This window comes from Littorina saxatilis, linkage group LG4 (assembly GCF_037325665.1).
Source record: "Littorina saxatilis isolate snail1 linkage group LG4, US_GU_Lsax_2.0, whole genome shotgun sequence".
Lineage (NCBI taxonomy): Eukaryota > Metazoa > Mollusca > Gastropoda > Littorinimorpha > Littorinidae > Littorina > Littorina saxatilis.
In genome coordinates this window covers 35,301,066-35,324,741 of record NC_090248.1, presented here as the reverse complement: position 1 = coordinate 35,324,741, position 23,676 = coordinate 35,301,066, and the positions used below count along the sequence as shown (strand labels likewise).

Here is a 23,676-nt window from a genome sequence, read left to right as displayed (position 1 = left end):
TTTTCTGTGTTTCTGTCTGTCTCGGTGCGAGTCTCCTGGTTATCCATGCATAATTTCCACAGTTTACACAAGCCTATAGTATATGCACCCATTGACTTGAACATTTAGTCTTGGTCAATAAAATGAAACAGAAGCAAGTGATTGTTTATATCTGGTGGTTAACTGAAACGTTGTATACGTACTACTCAGTGTATTGAATTTTTAAGTAAATGAATGCATCAACATCAAATATACATGTATCTGTTATGTACACCAGGCCTGTGTCTCAACAAAGGAAACTTTGTGTTGTCCCTTTGTCTCTCAAGAATGGTCATCTGGAATGAAGGGACACTTTTGGCTGGTTACAAGGGCATCCTCTCATCAGAGGTACCACTGTATATTGTCATCTCTCCAATATGGAATGCTCACTCGAGTCACTGGATATTGACACAATTCCTTATCCTATATAATACGAGTACTGTCTGTGTGGTAAGAATAGTACCCTTCCCTTGTGTCTGTGTGGCAAGACATAGTCCTGTTCTCTCTCTTTCTCACATGCTCACCTGCAACAGCACACTCTGTCTCTTCTCTCTAAATTCGTCTCCTTCATGCCGACACACACAGGACAGTGGCCCGGGGTCGATGAGATTAACCTTTACTTTGCAGTGCAGTTGCAGTTCAGATTGTTGGGATTTTGCAGCAGTGCACAGTGCAGCCTGATAATAATGCGCCTGAGTGAACTTAGCGAGGGTCTTTTAAATTTTTACATGCAATGCCACGGTACAGCTTTAATGTCGGAAGTGCTGGTTTACCTAGTAGACATTACAAGGTACTGCCAGTGGTGTAAGTCATTGGATTTGACATTATTTAATCTTTTACTTGTGGTAATGTTTACAACTTTCGTAACCCACCCTCAAGTGAAATTTCTCCCTTCTACCATTTTTTTCTGGTTCTTTTAACATTTGAAAGACGCAGACAACAAACTTGACAATCTCTTGTTACCCAGGACAAAAGAGCTCAGCCTAATTACCATGACCGCGTATTAAGGATTCCCGTTGGCTTAGGGGTATCAGTTGCCCGCTGGAGCCAGTGTGTATGTGTGAGAGAGAGAGAGCTCTGAAGCCTTATGATTATGTCTCTCTGCAAAAGACTGCTATTTTCCCTGTGTGAGTTTTTCAAGCTTTAAAACTGGTTCAGGTAACAATTAGTAAAAAATCTGAAATCGCAATAGTGGGTTCCACTGTGCCAATGATATATATGGCATTGTGTCTGTTTGATGAAGTTTCACATCAATGTTTGACACACATAAAAAAAAAACCACACACTTTGTCATACATTCTACATGGTTTATTGTAAATGGTAAGAGAATAACATTCATCAAAACAGAATATGCAGCTAGTGGGAAACAGCAGATTTTAACATTGCATGGACATTTAAAAAAAAAAAAAATTAAATACCAGAAAAAAATAGGACACTGTTTATCATTTTTAGCCACAGCTTTCATGCAAGTTGGTTGTGTTCTTCCGAAAGGTATTGTGGCAATGTAATTCAAAGTACTTCATATTTATACCCAGAATGACCACATTGCCCGGACTAAAACAGAAACAAGTCCACAGCCAAATGAAAAAATATACTTTTACTTATGTTTACCAATTTCTGGTATAATGTTTGGTATAATAAATAACTGTCTTTCTCTACACATGAACTAAAACACAAGTTAACACTCCACAAGGGGAAATTTAAAACCAAAATTCCCACCACCAGGTAATACTGAAATATATTCCACTGATGATCGAAAAGAAAAAGAACAAGCAGAGGTGTGTGTGGAGGGGGGGGGGGGGGGGGGGGATTGGGGAGAGAGGACCAGAGAATGAATTGTCATTAGAAAATGTTCAAGACAATTATGTGGAAAGTATAACAGTGGTAGGAGTACTTCTCTCTGCAATGCCCATTCAGTTTCAAGCCCTCTCATTATACAGAGAACACTGGGAAGTGTAAAAATGACTGTGCTTATGTCTACCCGAGTAAACATTACTATCGCATGATGTAAAGACTACAAATAATACATATTTGATAGTATCTCTTATTGGAGTATGTGTATATCTATATATATATATACGACTAGTGTCTGTCTGTCTGTCTGTTCGCGATGCACGGCCAAAGTTCTCGGTGGATCTTTTTCAAATTCGGACACCGTATTCAGCTACACCCCGGACACAACCTCATCGATGAGATATTTCAACACGTGCTCTCAGCGCGCAGCGCTGTGCGCGCTGAACCGATTTTGTTGTTTTTTTGTCTGGATCCACTACCAGTAACTCTTCCTTATCTTCTCCAGTGTTTTCAGCCACGATTATCTCCCTTCCTCCGTGTGGCGTCAATCCATTTTCCCATTACTACGTTACTATTTTTAGAAGGTCACTGCACGTTACTATTTTTAGAAGGTCTCCAGTGTTTTGCGCGTTTATCTCCTTTCCTTCGTGTGCCGGCAAAGCCGGCGTACACCCGGCAAAGCCGGGTCCCACGCGCAGCCTGGTATTCGGCTCTACTTCTTCCCGGCGAAGCCGGTACCCGGCGAAGCGGGTAATCATCTAGTATGTGCATATGTGTGCATATTAGAGTATGTTTCTCTTTCTGTTTTTGTCCATGTCTGTCTACCACTTATCATCTGCTGAGGAATTAATGTCAGATATTTCACAATGCTTTCAAAAACGGTCCAGAAAATGCAAGAAAGGTGCCAAGCCTGCAATGTTGTGTCTTCTGTATTTGCTGCACACACAAAAAAAACCGACCGTTTGCTCATTTCACTTTAACCGTTTTCTGTGCCAGCAGAGATTTGCAGATACCTGTGCATGTGTGTGCAGTGCGTACATACATGTGTGCATGCAGTGTAATCTCACAACAGGGCTATGAAGTGTAAGGAGGTGAGGAAGAGTGTTGTCACAAAGACAAATCTTAAAGAAGTATAAAGACAATTCCTAACAGAAATGTTGTGAGTTATCTAACATAAGTATTGCATGAAATTCACACTTTAGTCAGTAAGGAAATGATGGCCATGCAGTGATACACCACTTTAATGCCTCGTAAATCAACAGACAGTCTACTTAAAGGATTAATCATCCCATTCTTCATCATCCTCTTCTTCGTCGTCCTCGTCAGAGGTGTCCTCGTCTCCTGTACAAAAAAAAAAAAAAAAAAATCAAATTAATGTGAATAAGAACAGAACAGAACAACTCAACCTGATAATAAATACCCCTTTCATCCATCTTCAACATGCCCCGCACTCCCATCCTGATGCACCCAACCCCACCTCGTTAGGACAGAAAATGACAACTTCTCTACTGCAATGCTGATTGTTATCAAATCGTTTTACTCAGCAACACTGAAATAAAGAATAACTGATATATTTGACCATGAAAGTCGCTTGTTCATTTCAATGCTTGTTATTCTCTCAGGCGCCAGGAGGTTGGTTCCGTACAACTCTCACTTGCCCTTGTTGCACAAGGCGCATACATTTAGAGCGCTTACATCCCTTTGTTTTCTCATATCTTATTATTAGTGCTCTGCCTCATTTGATCAAGATTTTAACTGAACTTTAATTCTTATAAAATAAGAACTGCTTAAAAATAGCAAACAAATAAATACAAAAGCAAAGAGTACATTTCTACAATATCAAAACCAATGCCAAATGCTTATCACTGACACAGACAGTCACAGTCATGTCCTAGTAAGTAAAAATATCTGAATTTCAAGCTAGAGGTCCCTCGATCTCTGCCATTTTTTTCTCTCTCAAGAATTTGGGCCAAAATTTCAATACAGGTTCAGCTATTTACAAGAAAGGCGATATCAGGAAATGTTTAAATTGGGACACTATATTGTACCCTGTAAATTCAATTTTATGACTGGAAAAATATGACAGACTGAGTATACTAAGTCAAGAAAGCAGCAATACAAAAGCAACTGCTATGACTGCAAGTTTGAGTCTATGAAAAAATACAGCAATCATATATATATCTATCGTGCACAAGAGAAAAGTATAAAGAGTCTAACTGAAAGCATGGCAGTTCATACATTGAGAATTCAGGAATTTAAGGACAAAACAAAATGACAAATACAATCTCCAATACAATAAATCATCATTCAGAAAATACAGGAGTTTGCTAAAAATGCAAAATGACTACCATAAAACTAATCATCTCTAATAGCAGAAATAAATCCAAGCAAACAATTAAAGTCAAAATGGAAAGCAGCGATATCCTCGGATAATTTCTACAACTGAAAAGAAAAGTTTCAGATTCCTTGCTGGTATAATGTGATGATGTGATTTTGATCCTGTATTCCTTTTAAAACACAATTTGGAACTCCCACCTCAGCCACCTGCTATTTTCTTCTTCTTCTCCTGATAGTGATAATGAAATAATTTCTTTCTTTTGAGTGTACAGGCACAACAATTTGTCAACCAATTTAAAAGCCAGCTAATAGTAAACCAAGCAGAGACAAAAAACTAAAAAGATGAAGCTACCCAAAACACAAAATAATACTTTTCTACCACATGCCATGACAAACACATCTGTTAAATCTTAATTCATATGGTTTTGAACTCTGTGCTTAAAAGTACATTCCATCTCGTAGAAGCGATCATGCACACCACCTCAGATCTTCCCATGAAAATTAAATGGGATAAGAGCACATTGCATTAACTTGGACACACATCAAAACCAAACAGCCTAGCTGCTTTCTGTGCATACAGCATTTGTGTGATGAACTTATTTCTTATGTAATCAGCGAAATGATTTCATAAAAAATTCAGCAGTGAGGGTGTTGATTTTGGTACATTCATGTATGTGTCCAAGGGGAGGGATAGTCTTATCCCATCTCAAATCCATGGCAGATATGCGGATAAACGGATTACGAAAATAACTCTTCCGGACTTGTATGTGTTGTAAAACAGTGAATACTCTTGGATTTGTTGAGGCAATCTTTCCCATCTGACGATAGGCCAGAGTCACTTAGCTAGGGGTGTGTCTAATCACATATGCTGGGAAAGCGTGTCTCAATAAATCCAAGAGTATTCACACTTTCATAACCCAAACAAACCCGACCGAGTTATTTCCGTACATTGTCGATTAATGTGCTTTTAACAAACTCCATGAATTAACTCTCAGAAAACAGATAGTTTGCAAAACTGCATGTGTGGAGCACAGTCAGGCCTCTGAAAATGTGCATGTAAGTAATTTGGTTAATCTTGTTTTGAAGCACTGTTACAGAGCAAAACTTGTTTCTTGTTACACAGTGTGCATCAGTGCTGTTGTTAGAAAAAAACAGTTTCAATTCAATACTTATAACTATCTAATATGTGCAGTCAATGATTAAAAAAACCAGTTTCAATTCAATACTTATAACTATCTAATATGTGCAGTCAATGATTAAAAAAAACCAGTTTCAATTCAATACTTATAACTATCTAATATGTGCAGTCAATGATTAAAAAAACCAGTTTCAATTCAATACTTATAACTATCTAGTATGTGCAGTCAATGATTAAAAAAACCAAAAACACCTTGCCTCCCCAATAACCCCATCTATACAATACTAACATAACCTAAACTAAACTAGAACAAGAAGAGCAAACGCTCGATCGAGTCACTTTCGCAGTTCTGAATATTATATGAGGCATCAGATGGACAGGAAGAAATTGCTATTCACAACACAATACAGATGTAAATAATTTGATGTAAAGAATAATCCTATAAAGTTTGAATCAAATCCGATGAATAGTTTCAGAGATATGATATTTCAATTTTTTCCTTCAAGACATACCTGTGACCTTGAAAAAGGTCAAAGGTCACCAAAGCAGACGTCAAAGTGTAGAGGTCACTGGGAGTCACGTTCACATAAAATTTGAGCCCGGTCACTTTTATAGTTTCCGAGAAAAGCCCAACGTTAAGTTGTGTGTTGCCGAACAGAAAAGGCTAGTTATCTCCCTTGTTTTTCTGATAACGTTCGTAAAAGGCTACAGATGTAAATACTTTGATGTAAAGAATAATCCTACAAAGTTTCAATCACATCCGATGAACTTTGTCAAAGATATAAAATGTCTAATTTTTCCTTTGACGCTGACCTGTGACCTTGAAAAAGGTCAAAGGTCAACGAAACCATCGTTAAAGTGTAGAGGTCATTGGAGGTCACGACTAAACAAAATATGAGCCCGATCGCTTTGATAGTTTCCGAGAAAAGTCCAACGTTAAGGTGGTGTCTACGGACGGCCGGCCGGCCGGCCGGCCGGCCGGCCGGACGGACGGCCGGCCGGCCGGCCGAACAGACTAACACTGACTGATTACATAGAGTCACTTTTTCTCAAGTGACTCAACAAAGAAGGAGCTAGTTGGCAGAAGAAGTAAAAGGCAAGATAAGAGAGAGGTAAGAAGCGCAGGACAGGGAGAGAAGAAGAAGCAGAATTAGAAGAGCTTTCCTGAATGCTGATGAATTCCTAAGGATAGAATCTTCAGGATGTCACTTGGCTCTCAAAGACAGTGTTTAAAATGACATCATTGCGGGAAATGATTACCTTATTTGCTGAAGCCAAACATGAAATGTTTTATCTGACTCAAAGTAAACTTGTTGAATTTTGGGAAAATATGATGTCATTTTTGGACTTGGCCCAGTTATACCCTTTCATTCTCTGCAATAAAAAAGTCTTTGGCATGCTTGTTCAGCAACATTCACAAGGCAACTTGCTGATTTACAACAAATCATAAATGCAAGGCAGCACTATATTACCAAAAGGAAAAGACACAAACTTGCAGAGCATAAGAATGCATAGATAACTTTTTTTTATTTTTATAATAATGATAATAAATGAGCATTTATATAGCGCAACATCATAACTTTACAATTATGCTCTTTGCGCTCTTTTTGACCTCAGACTCCTTTTTTTTTATTTTTATTTTTTTTATTTTTAGATAACTTAAATAATGCATCATCTGAATTTAAAACAAACAGACAACTAATAAAGCAAGGCAGAAAAATATATTACTAAAATAAAGACAAATGAAGAATAGAGAAATGTTCAAAAATAACTCTGTCAGGGTTTTTATGGACTGTGGAAGAGTTGTGTCCCTTTCGATCAATCAGACAAACATTGTCACTGACCATAGTCACAGTCACAATGAAAAGAGATAATATGGCGCTCTTTTCTTACCTAAATATGCACATCAGAGCTCACAATTATTCGCTTACACCCTGAAAACTGTCCTGCTCTGATCAGTCGTCAGCAATAAAAACCCAGACATACAGTGGGACCCCCTTTTAAGACCTTCAACAAATCTGAGAAAATCAGGTCTTAAAAAGGAGGGAGTCTTAAAATGGGGGTAAATTTACACAGGTTATGAACAGAACATCTGAAAAAGCTAGGTCTTAAAAAGGAGGGAGTCTTAAATTGGGGGTCTTAAAAGGGGGGTTCCACTGTTGTTAGTTTTGGAATACAGTGGAACCCCCCCTTTTAAGACCTTCAAAAATCTGAGAAAAGCAGGTCTTAAACAGGAGGGAGTCTTAATCAAAACAGAGGTACAATTACGTCTGCTATGAACAGAACATCAAAGAAAGCAGGATCTAAAAAAAGGGGGGGAGTCTTAAATTTGGAGATCTTTAAATGGAAGTTCCACTGTAGTCGAGTGCAAAGACTAAGAATGCTCAACTAAACCTCAGGTACCACGTTGACACGTTTTTATATAGAAGCCTACTGTGGTTCTTGTGCTTAGGCTGTGTATTGGACTGTCATTGTATGCCTGCATTATTAGTCGTCAGTAATTATTACATGTGCTGATTGTTCTCTTTGCCTGCGCGCGTATAGTATGTTGGTTATGTTTGGTCATAGTATGTTTGTTTATGTTTGGTCGTTATCTTGCCTGTGCGTGTATTGTATGTTTGGTCGCTTTCTTTGCCTGTGCATGTATAGTTTGTTGGTTATGTTTGGTCGGTTTCTTTGCCTGTGCGTGTATAGTATGCTTGGTCGATGTATGTATTGTAAAGCGCTAAGAGTAGACATTTTTCTAGAATAGCGCTATAAAAGTTTGCATTATTATTATTATTACCACTTGAAATAAGTAGAAAACACGAGTTCAACAAATAGGGCAAGCTGCAAAGTAGAACAACAATCACACATGCATTCCAAGCTGTTACATCATCAGTCTCAACAGCAAAAAGGTTATCATGCACTCTACTGCACAGTCAAGTCAAGCCAAGCAAACAGAAAAAGATGAGAACTTTACAGTAATGAGCCAGTTGCAACAGAAAACTAAGAGCCAGCGAAAAGAAGCCGCCCTGACTACAGAGCCGCTTCCAGTTCTCACCACTTTCGACATTCACTCTTCGACTGGCGAGAGCGCGAGCAAGAGCTCCTACGAGGCCGTCTTGCACGTCAGATTCAACATCCTGTGACCTTCGTTCATCCTGATCGTCTACCTGTACAAGTATAATTTGTCCCAACCACGGTTACAATAAAGCAAAATAACTTTCTCTCCAGCATCCCCAGCAACTTTGCCTGGCGTAGTGGTGGTAAGACGAAAGCCGACCAACTTCTCTTTCTCCTTCATCAAAATGTCTGTCAGCGTAGACAGTTCGACTCCAAGCAAAAATCGTACTTCTAGGAAACTGTTTCTGCCTGCACGTGCCTTTTTATGGAACTTTCTGAGTGTTCTCATACATGTACCGACTTTCACAGCACCTCAAAGCAACAGACAAACTCTGCTCTCAATGTCTAAACAACAGCTGCGAATAAACCATCCCTCTTCTTGACAAAGCTGCTCCACGGCTTCAATGAGGATCAACGACTCCCAAATACGAAATAAACATCTTCGCTGAGAAAACCAAAACCAAGACAATGCATGCAAGCACCCGGAACATGTAAAGCTGCCATAAACTGAGTAGTGATGAGAAGAAAAAGGCTGATGAACATCACGAGCATGTCAACCCCTGCCCTGAGAGAATCTTTGCTTCCTCTAGCAGGAGAGGGTATTTTCTCTTTGTCCTCCTCTACATATTTTCTGAACTTGTGCACTTGTAGGAAACTATGAATGAAACAGCATGGTAAAAAGAACAGACACAAAGCTGGTTTGTTGACTTTCTGCCCCAACCATCATTCTCTTGAGGAGAGCAACTTTGATTTCCCACTGCAGCAAATGGCAAAGTCACAATGCAGCACTTCTAAAATGCAGTCTTCACCACTTCAACGGAAAAGAATCCATGAATAACTTTCACGCTTGACTGAACGGATGATGAAAAAGCTGCGTTGGCACAAAACAGCCAGGGTTGACATACGACCATGCTGTGTGGCTGCATCCAAAAATCAGGCAAGAACACAAACTGAAATGGAGAAGCCAATAAACAAAATTAAGGAAAATGATTTCTCTTCACAAGAGAAAGTTAACTGGAACATGAACACAGCCAGCAAATCCAGAGAAAACTGAAAAAAAAATCATGGGGATCAAATCATGCTAAACAAAAACAACAACTGCAAAGTGATAAGGGAGGTAAAAAGCAAGGGTCCATAGGGTTACTGTACCTTGGATGTGCTGATTACGACTGGCGAGAGCACGAGCTAACGCCCCCACTAGACCGTCTTGGTCCTCTGGCTCTGATGCCGCAGAGTGTCTGTCTGCTGTGATATCAACCTTCAAGACCCCCAGTTGCGTTATTCATTGTTCACATTCACCACGTTCTGATCGTTTATGACGCCTCTAATTTCATTATTGGTAGCAAACTAAGTAGACCTGATTTACCCTGATCGTATCATCTGATATGTAATCATTCTATATCATCTGAATTAACTCATACCTCGATCGTATCATCTGATATATAATTATTCTATAACATCTGAACTGAGTTAAAGCTACATGTGTTAAACCATTCCAAACTCCTCTGGGTGCAGGAGATACACCATTTAACTCTTGTTGATCATCTGTGTCAGATAACAATCTGACAAATTCTTCATGTGACATCATATTATAATAATCAGTAAGTTCACCCACTATATTATCCTCTGAATTAAATCATCTGTTCCAATTTAAACTGGTTGACAATCTATACCACTACCAGTAAAATTACAATATCTTTTTTTACCACACCCATCTTCACCTACGGACGAGAAATTCAATGAAGCTGATATCTGTAAAACTGTTCCAATATAATGAAAACTGGCTGACGATCTATACCAATGAAATTGTTAGAAATCTTGCTTTCTCGCATCCACCTTTACATGAAGTAAAACAATTATTTGAAGCCAAAAAGTAAAACTGCAAAAGTATTCCAATTTAATGAAAACTAACAGACAATTTATGCAAGTAAAATGACTGGCAATATTTCTCTCTGAAGTCTGTCCTCACGTAATTTAATGAAGCTGAACGGAGCAATACTGACCTGTTTGAGTTTGGCGCCTTGTCGGATGGCGTCCAACAGTTGACCACGAGAGTCAGCGGGGCGCGACGCCGGCTCCGAAGCGTCCACCGACTTCAGCCTGGCTCCTGATTGAATTGCCGACAGTAGAGCCCCCCGCCCAACAGACTCCCCCCCTCCTCCGTTGGCGGAGGGTGGGGGCGGTGGGGGAGGGGGAGGGGGCGGACCTGCGCTAGGTGGCGGGGGAGGTGGAGGAGGAGGTGGACCTCCCCCACCGGGAGGGGGCGGAGGTGGCCCTCCACGACCTGGGGGTGGAGGTGGGGCACCACGAGGGGCGGAAGCAGGAGGGGGAGGAGGAGGGGCAGCAGCAGGGGCCCTACTTGGGGCGGGAGGAGTATTACGGTGGGGTGGGGGAGGGGGCGGGGCTCCACCCCTGGAAACAGCGGGGCCACGTGAGGGGGGTGGTGGGGGTGGGGCCCCTGCTCGGGAAGGTGGTGGGGGCGCTCTGGGTCCACCTGAAACAATTGTTTAGGTCATAGTTTGAACAAGAAATCAAGTCGCACGAGAAAGATTAACCTGTTTTCAAAATAATCCACCCTAAATTCAGTTATAGTATGCTTAATGGGTCATAGTTTGAGACGTAAAATTACCAAGGCTGGCCTGTTTCATACGCACTCTTTTAAAGAATTCTCACAAGCAAATCGTCCATTCTTAACACTTTTGTACTGCATGTCCTGAAATGTCAACCATGTAACTATATCGATAGAAACGTCGCAACAGACAGTCTGTTCTGAAATATAAGCAACCGGACATGGTATTTATGCTGCGGCCCTGTAGCACATAAATAGCCTCAACTATTCTGCCAGAAGTGCAGGTGGCAAATTACACCTCAACACGCACACACCTTGGTGCATAATTCTTGCTAACTTTCCAACCCGAATGTTTTAGGTATAAGACCTTGTTCCCTCTGCCAGAAGTGGGTCGACCCGAATTTCCCAGCAGGAAAATAATAATGAATTTGTTTGTTTGTTTGTTTGTTTGCTTAACGCCCAGCCGACCACGAAGGGCCATATCAGGGCGGTGCTGCTTTGACATAACGTGCGCCACACACAAGACAGAGGTCGCAGCACAGGCTTCATGTCTCACCCAGTCACATTATTCTGACACCGGACCAACCAGTATGATAATGAATGAAAATGAACTGAAAATTACATCTTAATAAAGATGTAAGAGAAAAAAAAAAAAAAAATGCTACGTTTGCGATTCAACCTTAAAAGGTCTTTTTACTGCTTTGAATGAGATCTTGTGATAACTGAGCAAAGCTAGTGTCTGACCTGCTGGAATGGCGGGAGGGATGGGTCGTTGTTTGAGCTCCTGACGCACAGCCTCAATGCCTCCGCTCTTCTCCACAAAGTCGTAGATAAAGTCCACAGTGTCCTTGTCCACCTCAGTTTCCCCGGGGTCGATGCCCACCAGGTTGAACAGCTCCTTCATATCAGGGTCAAGGTTGTTCATCTGAGGGAGGCAAAAATAACAGCAGAAATGAGAAATGGGGTCAAAGTAGTTTGTCTCAGGGAGGGAAAAAGAATAGCAGACATGAGAAATTGGGTCAAACTCAAAGGCTGTTCTTCTGAGCGAAAAAAAAGGAACAGTTGACGTAAGAAATAAAAGCAGGCTTGTTCATCTGGTAGAGACAAAGAACAGCCCTGTAGAAACTGAACAATTTCAGACATGACTGATGCCCCCCTTTCCTTGTGAATCCTAAATTCCATTCCATTGACACATCCTATCAAGACTGTAAGAGGGACAACAATTGAAAAAATAAACAATTTGAGAACAAAATGTGCGTAAACAACATTTCACAGCAACAGTTAATAAATGTTCTCTCTTACAACACAACAACTGCTTGTAACAATGTAAGACCTGTCGAAATACATTGCAATCACATTTCTTGCTTCATCAGTAAAATTAGTTACAGCACTTTCTTCTGTTTCATTACTTTCAATGAGCACTATGTTTCAGGACTCAAACGAACACACTTACGTCAAAGCCTTTGTTTGGATCCCAGCCAACGTGGCTCACATGTCTGAAATAAACATAGGTCAATAAGAAAAAGTTCTTATGAACTAGGTAAGATTTGCTTTGTTGCTACCAATACTGGTATGAAAATATAAAGAGAGAGAGAGAGAGAGAGAGAGAGAGAGAGAGAGAGAGAGAGAGAGAGAGAGAGAGAGAGAGAGAGAGAGAGAGAGAGAGAGAGAGAGAGAGAGAGAAAGAGAGCATGAATTCTTATTGTAAGTACTTAGTAAGCTTGCTTGCTGAATTTTGTTGTTGTTATCGACTGTGTACATGTACTTGTTCTTATCGCTATGATGGGTTTATTTGCTTGTATTTTCTAATGTCATGAGTTGTACAGTGTGTGTGTGTGGTGTTAATTGGAGCTGTAAATCAGGACTTGCGCCATAGAAAAGTGATTTATTATTATAATTATTTGAGCTACCTGAACTCTGTTGGAGCGCCAATGTCTGCTTTGGTCAGTTTCCTGCCCTTATCTTTGTCCTTGTCTTTGTCTTTATTCTTCTTCCCTTTGTTGCCGTTCTTGCCCAGGTCAAGGTTAGTGGTCACTGTGGGCATCGGCTGCATCATGTTGGTACTCTGCGCGCTGGGAGACGCTGGGGGGCCTGGGAAAAAAAACAATGGATGAAAAAACCTCATGTTTATTCGTTGTCATTTTAAAAATTTGTTTAAAAACTTTTAGCTTACTCTGGACAAAAATAGCATGTTTTAGTTCTACGTACATCACTGTCACTAAGACTGCTCAAGATTTTGTTCTTTTTTTAGGTTAGGGCACGTTACACTCTGTCTGCATTCTTCTGTGCTCATTCTCTTCATTTGATTTTTCTGTCAACTCTTCTTTTTAGCTTGTTGTTTTTAAGCTTGTGCTGACGAAGACGCCAAGTCAAAACTAGTTCTTGTTAATGTATTCTTGTTGCTGTTTTTTTGTGAGTAAATTTTTATTGTTATCTTGTTCATGTTTATTGGTTGTTATTTTAAAATTGTTTAACACTTTTAGCTTACTCTGGACAGTTTATAGGATACAGACTCCCCAATTTAAAACTTCCCCTCTTTTCAAGACCCTGCTTCGTTAGATTTTCTGTTCATAACCCCTGTAAATTTACCTCCACTTTAAAACTCCCACCCTAAGACATTTTTGACAGTTCATTTGACCAGTGATCGCGCTAGGTATTTTTCAAACCGGTAAGACGTCATGAGCTGGCTACAAGGCTCTCACGAAAATCGGTAAGCTTGCCAAAGATTTTTTACGTCATGTTTGACACCTTGACATCAAGTGTCATCAATGGAGACATAATCGCAACATTGTAGCGCTGTCACAACAAGCAAGCCATTGTTCTTGTTCTTGATCTTCTCTCTCTCTCTCTCTGTCTCTCTCGTAATTACTACTTTTTTTTTTACCGGTCAAACCAAATAACAATCGGTACGTCTGACCGACATCCACTTTTTTTTTCCGGTATTGGCGAATCTTAACCGGTAAAATACCAGAAATTACCGGTAAACGCGATCCCTGTTGACACCAAAAAAAAGTGTCAGTATTTTTTCAAATGATTCAAACTGTCTGCACATCTGTGTAAAGAGACTTGTATGAATACCCCCCCCCCCCCCCCCCCCCCCCCTCATAATCAGATCAGAAGGGTCCCTCGTGAACAGTAAGTCACTGAAACCTCGAAGCACAAAATCATTTGCTTTGGACTGTATGAGGGGTGGGGTGGAGAGATGGAGGAAACTGTTAAAAGAGAGATCAAATGGCTGCAACGAAAGAAAAGCATGAACAAAGTGTTAGTACAATCTCTGTAACTCTCAGTTAACTTCCTTCTTGTAACTCATTCTAATTTGGAGATATCTCATAGTGCAGTTATGTCATGCAACAACATTTTGGCTTCAGTTAGCAAAACATGAACATCTGCCCAATTATCCTGCTCAGTTTCAAATGAAGAAAACGACATTGCCACAGAATTTTGGCGTAACTCGACATTTTAGACAGCTTTTCAGCAGAAGGCAAAAACAGATTAGTGTTTATATTCATACCTGATACGGGAAAAGAATGTTAAATAATGCATTGTCCATCGTATTTTTGACAATATTTCTCATTTAGAATGATTTATTTAGTCTAAAGCACAAAAACATCAAAATCGACACTGCAGCAGAGCTATGCTATAACATTTTCTATATAACATTTTCCATCATTTTTTGACAAGCCTCTTGAGAAGCAGCAGGCCTAAGAAAGCTGCCACCTGAAATGGGTTACGGTAAATAGCAATGTTTCTCATTTAGAATGATTTATTTAGTCTAAAGCACAAAAACATTAAAATCGACACTGCAGCAGAGCTATGCTATAACATTTTCTATATATATATATATATATGAGGCTTTGCCAAAAGGTGCTGGGGGGGTGCTTGGACATTTGTGACAAACTAAACCTTTTCAGTTGATTTTTTTTGGTGTTTTAAGTGATACATTAGTCTTTGATGAACACATTTGTGTAATAAAAGAATGGTTTGTGCATTTGGGAAATGTGTACGGTTTGATAATATGCCATAAAACGCCAATTTTGAGAAAAGCCACATGTGCAACAAAACTGACCACAGAAGCCATTAATATCATTTCATACAACTGGTAATGATTTATTTCTAGTAAACAGACCCTGCAGAAGCATTATCAGTCTTTAAAAGTACATTTGGAGCCAAATCTTGAATGCAGTGTCACGTAATGTCGCAAAACGCTCAAACATCATAAAAGTCAAAACTGATACTTTCTGCTAAGTAACCACAAGAAGTATAAACCCTAAAATAAAATATAACACTTCAACAGAAACACTGACACATGTTAAAAATATCCCTAAAAGTTGTTACAGTTTGCTCAAACTAGTTAAACATGTTGTTGTAGGTGTCACGTGTTACAAAAATATTGATGGACATGAAAATATTCATAATATTTGAAATAACAACCAGAATGTTATACATACACTAACTTTTCATTTACAATCTAAAGATTAGGTTATTTATGGAATATGAAAACAGAAACAATAGCAAAACATGTTAAAAGCAAGTCATAACAGCATTCTACGTGTCACATGTTACACTGTGTGAGTGGACATGAAATTATTCAAAATGTTATAAATGACAACTGTGATATTAAATAGACCTTTAGGATACATTCATATTTTGAAGATTAGGTAATTATGGAACATCAAAGCACCACAAAAAAAGTAACATCATGTTCAAAACAGGTCAAATCTGCGTTCTACCTGTCACGTGTTACATGGAGTCAGTGGACATGAAATCAATGAAAATGTCAAAAATAACTACAATATTCAAACAGACATTTAGAATACAGTTTTAACCTAATGTCTATGTACATCTGGAACAAGGTTCTCAATCAAATCGAATTTTTTTTAATTAGTTGTACGTAAAATCCTAGCAAAATCCAAATTTAAAAAAAAAAAACTTTGATTTTTTTTTATGTTGGGGAGGGGGGGGGGGGGGGTGGTGTTAAAACAATCTCATGAAAATATTCCTTCCCCCTGCTAACCCAAAAGCATTTTTTCAGCTTTGGCTACAATATTTACAAGGACATAAATGTCTCCTCCTAAATCGTTGCACGGATATGAACGTATCCTCCTGAATCGTAACACGGATATTAACAAAAACAGAGGATCGAATTTTTCTTCAATCAAATTTGCCTCCAAAAGTAGCAAGCAGTTGTATATAGGTTACACAATATGCAAGATAATCAGAACTCGGAGTGTGTAAGCTATTTATCCCATTACTCCGACGTTTTCATTAAAAACACTTACTTTTTCCACTAAAACCTGCCCGTGCCTGTTTTCAGCTTGCCAAAAGCCTCCGCAGTCGAAATTCATGTCAATGAATTCATGCGCATAGCTAGTTCCCATTTGTCAGCATAATGGACGGCGTCATTCGACTTGTATGTAGACATTCAGTCATTCAAATTGCTTATAAAAAGGTCTGCTATCTGCTTTTACATTTTGAAAGTCATTTTAAAATATCCTTGTGTATCATGTATATGACATCGACTTTCGTTATACTCAATTCGGCATACCGGGTTTATATTTTTACCAGAATTGCGCACGATAATGGCAGCGCAACAAATTCAGTTCGGGCCGTGCTGGTTTGATCGTTGACCCAAGTCAGTTTGCATGCAGTGTTACTGTTTGTCAGTCGGGGATAGAAATGTTGGCTGTCATCGCGCTGTTATGTTTTGGTTTTCACACGTGGATCACTTACATATTCAGTCGGTCGGGTTTTGTGTGTGTGTGTGTGTGTGTGTGTGTGTGTGTGTGTGTGTGTGTGTGTGTGTGTGTGTGTGTGTGTGTGTGTGTGTGTGTGTGTGGCCGCCCTTCGTGGTCGGCTGGGCGTTAAGCAAACACACAAACAAACAAACTCTCTCTCTCTCTCATTCTCTCTCTTTCTCTCTCTCACTCTCTCTCTCTCCCTCTTTCTTTCTTTCTTTCTTTCTCTCTCTCTCTCTCTCTCTCTCTCTCTCTCTCTCTCTCTCTCTCTCTCTCTCTCTCTCTCTCTCTCTCTCTCTCTCTCTCTCTCTCTCTCTCTCTCTTCAGGAACCGACAAGGAATAAGATGAAAGTGTTTTTAAATTGATTTCGAAAATTTAATTTTAATAATAATTTTTATATTTTTAATTTTCTGAGCTTGTTTTTAATCCAAATATACCATATTTATATGTTTTTGGAATCAGAAAATAATGGAGAATAAGATGAACGTAAATGTGTATCGTTTTATAAAAACTTTTTTTTTTTTTTTACAATTTTCAGAGTTTTAATGACCAAAGTCATAAATTAATTTTTAAGCCACCACGCTGAAATGCAATACCGAAGTCCGGGCTTCGTCGAATATTACTTGACCAAAATTTCAACCAATTTGGTTGAAAAATGAGAGCGTGACAGTGCCGCCTCAACTTTCACGAAAAGCCGGATATGACGTCATCAAAGACATTTATAAGAAAAAATGAAGAAAAAAAGTCTGGGGATATCATACCCAGGAACTATCAAGTCAAATTTCATAAAGATCGGTCCAGTAGTTTAGTCTGAATCGCTCTACACACACACACACACACACACACACACACACACGCACACACCACCACCCTCGTCTCGATTCCCCCCTATACGTTAAAACATTTAGTCAAAACTTGACTAATTGTAAAAAGTAGTCCATCTGTAAACTCTGAATATGCAGATGACCTCCATAAATTATTCAATTGTACTCTGAAATCAAAGACAATGACCAATGACAGTTGAGATCGAAACTCGGTTGTGATGGGATATCCATAGGATATCCATATGGTTGTGATGGAATATTCAGAATAATCACCTCCTCAGCTAACAGAGATAAAGAGGCAGGTCATGGGATAATATAAGCTAATTCAATTCGTCGGGAGAAGAATTATGGGCAAGTGTCAAACATTAGATCTACAAAGTGTCAAACGTTACGTATAGATCTACACCTTACCCTGAACAGACAGTACAATATTTTCTCAACTTTACGGCTCGTCGTCTCCATGATTTCAATCGAATCGGTGACCGGAAACGCCAAAGAAGCAAAGCTAGTGGTTTCCACGCTTTTGTATAAAATACTCGCGAAACTTCTTTGTGAAAATTGCAAAAATAACAAAATGTGTCAAACGTTACTTTCGGACATTAAACTCCATCGATTCTTTTTAGCTGCTAGATACAATAACTTCGCAAATTCTGACTCAAATGCAACACACTGCTTTTATTTCCTCGAACACGAAACTATCGTTTTCATCCAAAATGGCGGCCATTCAAAGCACCAAGACCGGCGAAAATCGAATCTGTAAACAAGTTGGTCTGCGGACATGAGGCCTTCGAAAATAACCGGGTATTTACTGGGCGAGGTTTTCGGTAAATTCTGGTTCTAATTACGATTGTTGCACATTCTACTAAGAGTTGCATGCTTAGACTGTATGAAATACGCTGATTAAAACCGATAAAGTGATGCAGACCATGAAAAATCGAAAATTTCCCGAGGACACCAAAATGTCCAAAATTTTTCGGGGCCGTTTCTGGTGTATGTTTGAAACATTTTATTTTTTATTTAACATTCACAACAACAACAGGCTTCAAAACATTAAAAAAAGCATTCATCAAACTCCCTTTTTCAAAGCACAATACATGTAAACATGTTGGGGTAATCCAGTTAATTACACTTGCTTTCCAAAAATACATGGGTCCGAAATGGCACCTTTTGGCAAAGGCTCATATATATATTATAAAATATCAGAAATTGTGAAAGAAACAATTGAAAGTCAGCAGAGACTTTCTTCCGAGATTTGTTAAAATCTCTTAGCAGAGATAGAGAGAATAAGTATCCCTTCATAGACAGCCTATTGGGAGCATCAGACCCTCCAAGGGGGACCGAGATTTACAGAGCAAAGTCCCTTTGTGGGGGACGTATCGCAAGGTAATCTAGTCCAGAGGAGGACCATTGTATTTGTACCTAGACCAGACACGTGTTTCGACACTATTGTGTCTCATCAGTGGTCAGGTGGTACTGATGGCGAGAGTTGTCAACCCATGGTATCCAACTAAGAAGCAAACCATTCTCTGAATGGTAGCTTCTGTTGGCATGGGAGACTACCCTCATCTGACAACCCCAAGAGGATATCTGTGAAGGGAAACACTTTGATTTAAGGCCAAAGTAGAATTGATATTTATTAAGAAAGAATTTAGAAATTTAGACAAGTTTTAACCAAGAAATTAGGTTAAAACAAGGGAAATTTGAAAAAGCCTAAAGGGAGGTAACTCTGTACCAGCCTGCAGATCCAGAAATGGATACGCGAACAAGTTAGATCTAATTTTGAAAAGGTTAAACAGGAAAAGCGGTCAACTTTTCACTGCTGTTCAACACAGGACTTGGTAAAGAAGAAGTTTTCTGCTTTATTCAATTGGATCGCTTTGAAGGCGATGCAACTTTCACGGTGACCACATTATAAAACATATATATAACATTTTTGATCATTTTTTGACAAGCCTCTTGAGGAGCAGCAGGCCTAAGAAAGCTGCCATCTGAAATGGGTTACGGTAAATAGCCATGTTTAAATCAACTTACGAGTGTTAGGGGGGCGGGAAGGAGCACCAGGCTGACCATGCACCGTGTTCTGTCGCTTCTTATCTGTAACGTCACACAACATGCATTTCAATGAGTCAGGGATGTAAACTGCATGAATCATGAACTGAACATAGGGAAAAATAAACACCAAAATGCACAGACATGCACACACGCTCTCTCTCTCTCTCTCTCTCTCTCTCTCTCTCTCTCTCTCTCTCTCTCACTCTATGCCTTACACTGCCTTTTGGTTTTAAATTCAAGCCTTCCTTCAGTCAAACTAAATATATATATATTATATATAGCTATTCTGATGGACACGTGGGGGAATTTGGGGGCTGTGATTGGATGGTCTCACACATCCCTTTTCCGATCATCAAAGCATAATGCTACGGAAGTCGGCCATTTTTGCCAATATCCAAAAGCATATTGGCAATAACAAAGACGCATGGTTCCGGTTTCTTCCACGTGTATAAAGTACACGCATACCTCGCCAGCTTTGTTTCTGTGACTAGTCGACAGACGATGCCATTTCATGATTTGTTTTGTGTGTGTTTTTGTTGTTGCTTACTGTACATGACATACATTACGTGTAAAATCCAGTTCTTTAACGGGCAACAAACCTTGCAAATTTCCAGAAGCTGCAATCTGAAGCGACCTATCTCTGATTCTAGCAGACGATCTCTCCAATGTTTAACACAAAATCAGCAAACTCTCCTGTCACATAGAACGTCCATTGTATAGTGCAATGTTGAAATGAAGTTACCGGTCTGAAACATTTAGTCGTTTCTTCTGAGACAATCCTTGTTCTCTTATCATCTACAGATTTACCGCAGTCTTCACCAAGCGAATTCCCAACAGAAGTCAGACTTTCGAACATACAATCTATGTAGGCAAGCATGATACGTCATGACGTCATATGATTCCTAGCATATAATGACGTAATGCTAAACATCCAATATCTCGAGTTTTCTCCGTAATACATGTCCGTGGGTTTTTCAATGTTCGGTTATTTCCGTGGCTTCATGCGGAAAGGGAACCGTCGTCTGCAATCAACGACATGGACCATTCTGGTACTTGTTGCTGACAAAAACATGATTTTAACACAGAATTTAATGTCAGAATAGCTATATAAACGCTATTGTGTTTTCATCGTAGCAATAGGGTCCGATATTTAGACACGAACAAGTATAATGCGACTCGTCGACATTATACTCGTCTCGTCTAAATATCGGGCCCTATTGCTACGCTGAAAACACAATAGCTGTTAATATAATCTCCTGACTCAAAATTCTGACTCCCACATCTACCTCTAATCAAATACATTTCAGCAAACACAATGAGAATACAGTGGAACCCATCTTTTAAGACCTCCACAAATCTGAGAAAATCAGGCCTTAAAAAGGAGGGAGTCTTAATATGGAAGTAAATTTACAGAGGTTATGAACAGAAAATCTGAGAAACGCAAGGTCTTACAGACCGCAGGAAATCTTAAATTGGAGGGGCTTAAAACAGGAGGTTCCACTGTATTAACTCTCTCTTACACCCCATACCCCTCTATAGTCTTCATCTTCTACCTTTTATCTCAGAATTAGCACAAGATTGGTCAGTTTGTCGATAAGCGTGTCTATTCCACTCTTGACTCGCATGTCAGAATTTCTGTAACGAACTCCAAGCAGCGTGTCACTGTCAACGACAAATGAAGGACACCTGGCCTTAACCCTCCCTCAAAAGCCCCAACCTAACATACATACCATGCCCATTACACGCTCGTTATTCCCTTCCTGAATGTTCTGTTCTGTTCACCTACAATCACACGCTGTCGTAGTTGATCAACCAGGCCCACCCATGATCTAACTACATGTACATGTATACTAAAGTGAAGCAAAGACCTACCGCGGCGGCGAGTAGCCCTTTCCTGCAGTTTTCCTTCCACGGCAGTCTTGAATTTCATGGCTTCGTCCTCACTGGCAAAGTTCAGTCCCACCATGCATTGCTGCAACAATTACTGAATAAGTATAGACCATTCACTCACCTACTGACACTTTCTAAATGAATATAAAACAAAATATGCATTACTCACTGAAACGGTGACCTTTCCTTAATCAAGTTAATGAACTACTAGTACTACTAGTTCGTACAGTAGTAAAAAAACCAGTCTATCCTTTTGTGTTTCATTTTTGTTTTAATTTATTTCTGTCGAGACTGTTCTTGTTTCTTTTCATGGAAGAAAAAGCTGACAACCTTATGTTGCAATCTGTTTGTTTACTTTGCATGACTCGTGCTGTTTTTTCACGCAGATGTAAGTTGTAACTTAATGTCATCTTTCTGTGAAACCAGAATACTTGTGTATATTTGCATTTAATTCCTAATATTCAAAGGTACAGGCTACTATATAGCACTGGGTAAAATTAATATTCCTACTGACTCACCTGCCCCTCAAAGATGTGGAAGTATTCCCGCGGCGTCTTATAGCGAAACTGATTGTACAGCTCCTGCTCCCAGATCATTTGACCTTTCTGAAAGTAACCATGGAAACACACAGACATGTTTACTACATACTTCTAGATTTACAAAGTTTGATATTCCCTTTCAAGTTTGGCAAGCGTATTAAACAATTTTGCATGCTACCCTGTGAAGTTTATTATCAAACCCTGACATTTTGTTTTGTTTTCGTATTGTCCAGTTCATTCTCATAACATCTCTTCTTGCTTCCTTCACAGAATACAATCTGTGGTCAAACTTTAGCTTATGATTTAAGCATATCAATAACACACAGAGTATTACTTTGCTTTCGCACTACAGTCGAACCTGCTCTAGCCACCACCTCTTTATAATGACCACATACTCAGAACGACCACTCCAATGGATCCCTGACAAGGTTTTCTTTTACATGAATTTCTTTTTCCATAGCGACCACAGCTTTCGATCAGTCTGTTGGAAAGTCATTATAGACAGGTTGCGCAGAGCCAGGGTAAAATTAATACCCTCTGGAGCTGAAAGGGATGTAGAATTTCTAGATTTTCAGGACCATAAAATGGAAACTTAAATGTACTGTTGTACATGTTAGCTTTTATGAGGGTCCCCGATATGTGAAACTGAAAGAGATGCAAACACAGCACACTTCTTTTATCCGTTTTACTTTCCCCCGCAGTTGAATTCCCAACATTAACACATTTCAAGGCCTCAAGGGAAGCGCAGCATTTAGAACCTCAGTACAGCCCTGAAAGCTGCGAGTATTTTACTCCCCATGGCGAGTAGAAACATGTAATTAACTGGCAAGTAGAAATGTTCATCTACTCGCCAGTAAAGTTGCTGAAACAAATTGTTGGTTTGGCTCGTAAAGTTTGCTCTCTGGCTAGTAAATTTTCAGAATCACTAGGCTTTGGCTAGTGCACAATTGTTTGGACTTTCAGGGCTGCAGTATGACGCGTCTTTCAAATGCAATACAGTTGAACCTGTCTACAACGACCCCCCAAAAGGAACCAACCAAAAGTGACCCTTATAGACAGGTGACCATTTACGGAAAGGTGAATAAAATAGGAAAAAACCTCGTCAGGGTTTCTTTGAGGTGGTGGTAATGGGCAGGTGGTCGTTACCAAGAGGTGGTTGCAAGGTCAGGTTCCACTGTAACCGGAAGGTAACATATATATTCTTGAATTAAACCATTTGCGAACTTGACGATTTACAGTTCAGCCAGATACAGAGATATGGGTTACTTCCCTTGACTTACCATACAGCACTCTAATTTCTATATATATATATTTTCCAGATTTTTATTATTTTTTATTGGGACAATTAAAACAGGAATTGTACAAAAAAATTAATTAAAATGTCCGCTGTTAATTTCCCCCCCCCCCCCCCCTTTTTACAAAAGATTTTTTAAATTAAAAGGAAGTTCCTCTTCTTGTTTATTGGTTTGTTTTTTTAACAATGCCTCGATTTCTCAAAAGTTTTCTTCGTAACAAAAAGGGAAGAGGAAGTTTTTATGCTGGTGAACACATCCATACATAATGTATGCATACAAATATTTTCCTTGTCCCTTAATTTAGGTTGAATCTCTTTTGCTTTAGAGTGCTTGATGATGACTTTTGTTTGTTTGTATTCAAGTGTGTGTTTTATTC

At 39.4% G+C, this 23,676-nt stretch overlaps 1 protein-coding gene across 2 annotated transcripts in view; it reads right to left on the bottom strand.

Annotated features, from left to right (window-relative positions):
* Positions 1-1,304: 1,304 nt before the first annotated feature.
* The window catches only part of LOC138964589 (actin nucleation-promoting factor WASL-like), a 23,964-nt gene continuing 1,592 nt past the window's right edge, over positions 1,305-23,676 (bottom strand). The window contains exons 3-11 of one of the 2 annotated variants that reach the window (XM_070336587.1): positions 21,985-22,071; positions 21,449-21,548; positions 19,556-19,618; positions 12,872-13,052; positions 12,415-12,457; positions 11,706-11,886; positions 10,396-10,886; positions 9,542-9,650; positions 1,305-3,153 (exon numbers count right to left, since the gene is read on the bottom strand). In XM_070336587.1, coding sequence (XP_070192688.1) covers positions 3,092-3,153; positions 9,542-9,650; positions 10,396-10,886; positions 11,706-11,886; positions 12,415-12,457; positions 12,872-13,052; positions 19,556-19,618; positions 21,449-21,548; positions 21,985-22,071 — 1,317 coding nt within the window. In that variant the 3' untranslated portion in view covers positions 1,305-3,091. Of the gene's footprint in view, positions 3,154-8,330; positions 8,443-9,541; positions 9,651-10,395; positions 10,887-11,705; positions 11,887-12,414; positions 12,458-12,871; positions 13,053-19,555; positions 19,619-21,448; positions 21,549-21,984; positions 22,072-23,676 lie in introns of both variants that reach the window. The other variant, XM_070336586.1, reaches the window with a different exon arrangement.